We start from the raw sequence: 7,500 nt of genomic DNA, 5'->3' as shown, positions 1-7,500 counted from the left end.
ACTGTCATTTTTTAAGTGGATTCTTAACAAAAACCACTTTGTTCTTTCAAAATGATATGTGCTCATGAATGTATAATTACTTCTACCAACTAATCAAGTGTTCTCGTAAGCGTAGAATCTGCCGTTTATAACCCAGAGCTGCTGGAGCGGCCCTGTGCGCTGAGGATACACCAGCCAATCCCAGAGCTCACAGCAGTGTGTGTTCAGCGCTGCTCTTCTTACTATAAACATCACGAACAAACTATAGATATCAGTTATCGGCTCATAAACATGCAGATGATCTGTGTCGGTCGATCTCTAGCTGTAGAGGAGTGTGTCTGTCCAGCCGTTAGTGTGTCGTGTTCAGATATTAGTGTGTGTGAGCTCCTCCAGTGATGTGTGTACTCAGTGATGTGTGTGTGTGTGTGTGTGTGTGTGTGTGTGAGCTCCTCTAGTGACGTGTGTGTGTGAGCTCCTCTAGTGACGTGTGTGTGTGTGTGTGTGTGTGTGTGTGTGAACTCCTCCAGTGATGTGTGTACTCAGTGATGTGTGTGTGTGTGTGTGTGTGTGTGTGAGCTCCTCTAGTGACGTGTGTGTGAACGTGATGTGTGTACTCAGTGTTGTGTGTGTGAGCTCCTCCAGTAACGTGTGTGTGTGTGTGTGTGCTCCGCAGGACGAGTCCCTCCAGCGGCTCCAGAAGGAGTCCGAGGCGCTCCAGCGCTCATACGCTCATTACTTCGATCAGACGGTGATCAATAACGAGATCGACGACACCATCCGCATGCTGGAGGAGGCCATCGACCTGGTGTGCAGCACCGCGCAGTGGGTGCCCGTGTCCTGGGTGTACTAGCCACACACACACACACACACACCACGGACTGCCAGCGCGGAGTGTTGTATATATCTATACATATATAAATATCTATAAATATGAATATATAAGTCATAGATATGGTCCTGTACTAATACCGAGGGGGTTGATGACATTTTATACTGTTTTCTTTTTAAATGTACGAGACGGCGTCTCTGAGCAATGATGAGCACAGTCTGTCAATCAATCTAGCCTGTGGGCGTGGCCTCGTGACTCCGCCCACTGACGGTGTACAAGCACACACACACACACCCTCTGTTTACAGTAGGTTTGCACAAGGGCAGCTCTCCCTCGGCGGACGCCTCCTCCTCTGTGTTCGTGCCGTGTTCGTGAATGTCTGGACTTGATTTCTTGTGCGGAAACGGGAAAACTCATTCCTAGATCGATCCTCTCAGAAAATGTGCTGTCTTAAAGAGTATTATTGTTTTACTCCCCAGAAAACCCGAGAGGATTTATTGTGTGTAAATGTTCAATGGTGCGTTCCTTTTGCGGTTGAAATGAAGTAGTGTGTGTATAAACAACTGAACAGACTGTGTGAACTCTTCATTTCACATTCCTGTGGACCAGAGGCTCTGCCACCTGTTTTTTTAAATCTATTTCCTTTCATGTGTTGAAGAAGTAAATGCTTTTGAAAACAGGTCATGCATGTTGTTTTTGTCAGTGATGATGATTTAAAACTCAAACTCAAACTTTTATTTATTTATAAAGCACATTTAACAGCAACATTGTTGCCAGAACTGCTCATATTCCTCCAGCAGATGGCGCTGTTCCTCACTGTTCATCACGTGGTGTCTCACACACAACTACATCCAGGAACACATCTAAATACACAGCCTTAGCTGAGAGTGTGTATAAAGTCAGGTATCTGATCAGTGTTTTATAATGCAAAGTATGAAAGAAACTGAACATTTTTCAGTTGGGTTAATAACACAGACAGAGTTGGGCTTGTTTATTATTATTACGGAAATATATAGCAATGTTTTTCAAGCAAAAAACATCTGATGGTGAAGCTCACGTTTAAACACGTGACCGTGCGGTGACGTCATCGTCTTCCGGGTCTTGTGCTCGCGCTGTCACTCACTGACGCCTCCTGCTGGAATAACAGAACAACACACACACACACACTCACACTGATAAAACCTCAGGTAAATATTCACACCAGCAGCTCGGGAATCCCGGCAGCGAGTCTCGGTAGTGTGGTCCAGGTGGGCAGCGCACTGTTTACTGAGGTTTTGAGACGCGGCCGCGGGCATTTGACCATCAGACGGGCCGCGGAGGGCACGCGCGTCATTAGAAGAACCGAATATCACTTATTGAGCATTAAAATCACCACAGCGGGTCAGTTGGTGCTGGTTGAGTGAGTGAGTTGTGTGATGGACTGGGTTAAGTTAGCCGGGTGACGCAGGAAAAACAACAGAAACGAGCGACAGAAGCAGCGCGCGCCGCGGACGCGCGTGAACCCCGCGAAACAAAACATTGACGGACTGCAGGAGCGCGCCGCGGGTGAGCGATGAGTGACGTGTGTTTCTCATTGTTAAGAGACACTGCTGCAAACATGAGCTCACAACAACAACAAAACAAACATGCACAAGCTCACGCGCGAGACAAACTGAGAAATGCGCGCGTCTGACACGTTTATCCGCTCCAATGGACCGGTTTTTGTGTGCTGAGCAAAATGGCTGCTGACACACACACACACACACACTCGACTAAACACAGACTGAGCGGCCTGTTTTGAGCTCATGTGTGCGGTAAGGTTGACATGAGGATGATGATGATGATGATGATGATCATCCGAGAGCGAGTGTGTGAGAGAGAGGGAGTGCGCGCGCGAGCGTCGCGCCATTTATGAGGTGGAGCAGCGGTTAGCATGATAGCACTGATGCTAACAGGCCTCAATAACACCCGCACTAACACAATGACAGATTCTAACTGTAAGCGTCACGAAGCGTGCTTTAATGCGGGTGTTTGAGTGTGTTCGTGTGTGTTGTGTTCTGTGTGTCTGTGCTGGAATATACACGTTAAGAGCGCGAGCGGAGCGCCAATGCTAATGCTAATGCTAACTGCAGCGGTTTCAGAAACCGGCCTTGAAAGTGATTCTTTACAACATTAAACGGCTAATAATGACTGTCACTCGCACGTCTGCCTGTAGCAGAGCGGTGTGCAGCCGACAGGGATGCGGTGCTGGTGGAAGAAGACTCTGTTTAGTGTAAAAGCTCCGTTGATCAGCGCGGTTTCCTCGTGAAGGTGATTGACAGCTCGTCGTGTTGATATTTACACGCGACATGTGTGTGTTGTGAGTCTGAGGAACATGTTTCATAATGAAGTCTCGCCTTAATGTGCAATTTCTCTTATCATATTTACCTGTCGATTATGTTCTTATTTGGTCATAATTCCCTGAGTGACTGGAAGATGTTTAGTTTCTGTTGGTCAGATATTAGTTCAGAGAAACTGTATTCTGTGTGTGTGTGTGTGTGTGTGTATTATTTAGATTTGTTATTTACATTTGAAATGCATTTATTTTTTAAACTGTTTTTATGAGATTGAACTGAGTTGGGTTTAGTTGTGGTTGGATTTGTGTTTAGATTGGGACTGAATGTTTTATTTGATATGTTGTTGTGTCTCTCATCAGAGGACACCTGTGTGACAGGAAGTGTGTTCATGTCACTTCCTGAACGCCGGCGCTGAAGCGTGCAGGACCCGAGCGCTCGCTGTTCTCCAGGACCGGTCACTGGTGTCGAGGTCCAGAACTGGTGAACGCTGTGTTGGTAAGGCGGCATTCTGGACTCATCACTGCTCTTCATCTCCACTAATCTCTCTTCATCAGTGAGCCCATCTGCACACACACACACACACAAGCACGCGCACACACACACACATGCACACACACACACACTCACACACACACACACACAGTCTTTATATAGGCCAGCGGAGCGTCAGGACAGAAACACACACGTCTGATGATGTTAACAGACAAACTGTACGGCACAGAATAAACGTGTGTGCGTGCATCTGTGTGTGTGTGTGTGTGTGTGGACGGACGAGAGCAGCTGGTGTTAGTGGTTAAAGTTAGCAGCGGCATCTGATCCGCACAGACTTCTGAACTGAACCCGTTCAGTGTGTGTGTGTGTGTGCGTGTGTGTCTGTTTGTGTGTGTGTGTTGATCTGCAGGTGTGTGTGTGTTGATCTGCAGGTGTGTGTGTGTTGATCTGCAGGTGTGTGTGTGTTGATCATCTGTGTGTGTGTGTCCTCAGGTAACGCCATGGTCTCTGTGGCTCGTGCTGAGCTGCCGCTGCTTCGGTCTCGTTCGCTCGGACGCTGGAAACGGGGAAATCGCGACACATAATCAGAGATCGCGCAGATCTGCGGCGCGGCGAGCATGACGGCCACCACCCGCGGGTCTCCTGTCGGGGGCAACGAGAGCCAGAGCCACGCGCCCGACCAGACCCCGACCCCGACCCCGCTGCCTCAGACCCAGGTGTGTGTGTGTGTGTGTGTGTGTGTGTGTGTGTGTGTGTGTGTGTGTGTGTGTGTGTGTGTGTGTGTGTGTGTGTGTGTGTGTGTGTGTGTGTGTGTGTGTGTGTGCATAAATAAAGCTGACGTGACTCTTTTGCATCGAGATGTGAAGCTGCCTCATGCTCACCAGAAACATCAATATACAACAGCTTGTGTGTGACGTCGTGTTGTCGTTCTCTCGTGTGTGTGTTTAGACGCCCTCGCCAAACTCCTCCGATGAGACGTCACCCATCAGTCCACCAGAGGAAGTGCTTCAGGCAGAAGCTCCGCCCACACAGGAAGAGGAGGAGCCTGCCTTCCCACACACAGACCTGGCCAAGCTGGACGACATGATCAACCGGTGAGCCCGACGCGCGCGTGTGTGTGTGCGTGTGTGTGTGCGTGTGTGTGTGCGTGTGTGTGGGCGTGTGTGTGTGTGTGTGTGTGTGTGTGTGTGAGAGGCGTGTGCTGACGTGTGTTCTGTGGTCCAGGCCGCGCTGGGTGGTTCCGGTTCCGGTTCTGTGTGTGTGTGTGTGAGGCGTGTGGTGATGTGTGTTCTGTGGTTCCGGTTCTGTGTGTGTGTGTGTGTGTGTGTGTGGGAGAGGCGTGTGGTGACGTGTGTTCTGTGGTCCAGGCCGCGCTGGGTGGTTCCGGTTCCGGTTCTGTGTGTGTGTGTGTGTGTGTGTGTGTGTGTGTGTGTGTGTGAGGCGTGTGGTGATGTGTGTTCTGTGGTTCCGGTTCTGTGTGTGTGTGTGTGTGTGTGTGTGTGGGAGAGGCGTGTGGTGACGTGTGTTCTGTGGTCCAGGCCGCGCTGGGTGGTTCCGGTTCCGGTTCTGTCTGTGTGTGTGTGTGACGTGTGGTGATGTGTGTTCTGTGGTTCCACTTCTGTGTGTGTGTGTGTGTGGCGTGTGCTGACGTGTGTTCTGTGGTCCAGGCCGCGCTGGGTGGTTCCGGTTCTGTGTGTGTGAGGCGTGTGGTGATGTGTGTTCTGTGGTTCCGGTTCTGTGTGTGTGTGTGTGTGTGTGGGAGAGGCGTGTGGTGACGTGTGTTCTGTGGTCCAGGCCGCGCTGGGTGGTTCCGGTTCTGTCTGTGTGATGTGTGGTGATGTGTGTTCTGTGGTTCCGCTTCTGTGTGTGTGTGTGTGGCGTGTGCTGACGTGTGTTCTGTGGTCCAGGCCGCGCTGGGTGGTTCCGGTTCTGCCCGTGTGTGTGTGTGTGTGTGTGTGGCGTGTGCTGACGTGTGTTCTGTGGTCCAGGCCGCGCTGGGTGGTTCCGGGTCTGCCCGTGTGTGTGTGTGTGTGTGTGTGTGGCGTGTGCTGACGTGTGTTCTGTGGTCCAGGCCGCGCTGGGTGGTTCCGGGTCTGCCCGTGTGTGTGTGTGTGGCGTGTGCTGACGTGTGTTCTGTGGTCCAGGCCGCGCTGGGTGGTTCCGGTTCTGCCCGTGTGTGTGTGTGTGTGGCGTGTGTGTGTGTGTGTGTGTGGCGTGTGCTGACGTGTGTTCTGTGGTCCAGGCCGCGCTGGGTGGTTCCGGTTCTGCCCAAGGGAGAGCTGGAGGTCCTGCTGGAGGCTGCGATCGAGCTCAGCAGAAAAGGTCAGGTGTCTGAGAAACGTCATTATTCTTATGATCGCGGATATTCAATCTTAACCGCACTAATCATGTGATAACCACAATCATTCTGCAGTTTAAATGAATCACTTTTTTCAGCCAAATAAGGGAAATTAAATTGGATTTAATCACAGCATCACAGTAAATCATATGCACCTCTTTTTATTATACATTTTAGTATTACTTTATACACAATTCCAAGTAAAAGGCTTCCACTGTAAGCAGCATAAATGAAATCACACAAGTATTTGACGTGTGTGCGTGTGTGTGTGTGTGCGTGTGTGTGCGTGTGTGTGTGTGTGCGTGTGTGTGTGTGTGTGTGTGTGTGTGTAGGGCTGGACGTGAAGTGTGAGGCCTGTCAGAGGTTCTTCCGGGACGGCCTGACCATCTCGTTCACGAAGATCCTGACGGACGAGGCCGTGAGCGGCTGGAAGTTTGAGATCCACGTGAGTCTGTGATCGATCTCTCTAATGCTTTAACCTCAGTGTGGGCACTGACCTGCCCCTTAATCTGACCCGTAATCTGACCCTGACCCTTAATCTGACCCTAACTCTGACCCATAATCTGACCCTGACCCATAATCTGACCCTGACCCATAATCTGACCCTGACCCATAATCTGACCCTGACCCATAATCTGACCCTGACCCGTAATCTGACCCTGACCCATAATCTGACCCTGACCCGTAATCTGACCCTGACCCATAATCTGACCCTGACCCATAATCTGACCCTGACCCGTAATCTGACCCTGACCCATAATCTGACCCTGACCCATAATCTGACCCTGACCCGTAATCTGACCCTGACCCGTAATCTGACCCTGACCCTTAATCTGACCCTGACCCGTAATCTGACCTGAACCCGTAATCTGACCCTGACCCGTAATCTGACCCTGACCCTTAATCTGACCCTGACCCATAATCTGACCCTGACCCTTAATCTGACCCTGACCCGTAATCTGACCCTGACCCGTAATCTGACCTGAACCCTGACCCTTAATCTGACTCTAACCCTGACCCTTAATCTGACTCTAACCCTGACCCTTAATCTGACCCTTAATCTGACCCTGACCCTTAATCTGACCTGAACCCTGACCCTTAATCTGACCTGAACCCTGACCCTTAATCTGACCTGAACCCTGACCCTTAATCTGACCTGAACCCTGACCCTTAATCTGACTCTAACCCTGACCCTTAATCTGACCCTGACCCTTAATCTGCGCGGGACAAGACTTGGCTGCTTCTCCTGGGTTTGCATAAGCATAATTTACATAGAAAATTTGGTACTTTTAGAGGTAAAAAACAACCTCCCAAAAAAAAAAAAAAGTTTTTATTTTATCGAATATAACATTTATTGGTAACACTTTATTTTACAGTGTCCTTGTTGCATGTACTGTAATAACAGTAATTCAGGCATAATTACAACTAACCCTCAGCCTAACCCTATAGTATTTACATCTACTTGCTTAATATTACTCCGTACTTACATATATAATCCCACTGTAACAATGATGACACCTTTAAATAAAGTGTAACTCATTTATTAA

General features: G+C 49.6%; 2 protein-coding genes across 6 annotated transcripts in view; both read left to right on the top strand.

Annotated features, from left to right (window-relative positions):
• Nucleotides 1-1,488, top strand: part of caskb (calcium/calmodulin-dependent serine protein kinase b) — a 58,802-nt gene extending 57,314 nt beyond the window's left edge. Inside the window, 1 exon segment of the mRNA XM_079627303.1 lies at nucleotides 653-1,488. Within this exon segment, the coding sequence (XP_079483429.1) occupies nucleotides 653-829 (177 nt within the window). The 3' untranslated portion in view covers nucleotides 830-1,488.
• A 404-nt stretch (nucleotides 1,489-1,892) lies between these two features.
• The window catches only part of LOC307006389 (ubiquitin carboxyl-terminal hydrolase 9X-like), a 51,143-nt gene continuing 45,535 nt past the window's right edge, over nucleotides 1,893-7,500 (top strand). For 3 of the 5 annotated variants that reach the window (XM_079627300.1, XM_079627299.1, XM_079627301.1), the window contains exons 1-5: nucleotides 3,483-3,618; nucleotides 4,108-4,331; nucleotides 4,564-4,709; nucleotides 5,858-5,937; nucleotides 6,286-6,398. In XM_079627300.1, coding sequence (XP_079483426.1) covers nucleotides 4,233-4,331; nucleotides 4,564-4,709; nucleotides 5,858-5,937; nucleotides 6,286-6,398 — 438 coding nt within the window. In that variant the 5' untranslated portion in view covers nucleotides 3,483-3,618; nucleotides 4,108-4,232. Of the gene's footprint in view, nucleotides 1,996-2,851; nucleotides 3,098-3,482; nucleotides 3,619-4,107; nucleotides 4,332-4,563; nucleotides 4,710-5,857; nucleotides 5,938-6,285; nucleotides 6,399-7,500 lie in introns of those variants that run through there. The other 2 variants (XM_079627302.1, XM_079627298.1) reach the window with 2 other exon arrangements.

This window comes from Phoxinus phoxinus (genome assembly GCF_949152265.1).
Source record: "Phoxinus phoxinus genome assembly, chromosome: 11".
Taxonomy (NCBI): domain Eukaryota; kingdom Metazoa; phylum Chordata; class Actinopteri; order Cypriniformes; family Leuciscidae; genus Phoxinus; species Phoxinus phoxinus.
Note: the sequence above shows the minus strand (reverse complement) of the source record. Positions and strands in the feature narration are given on the sequence as shown.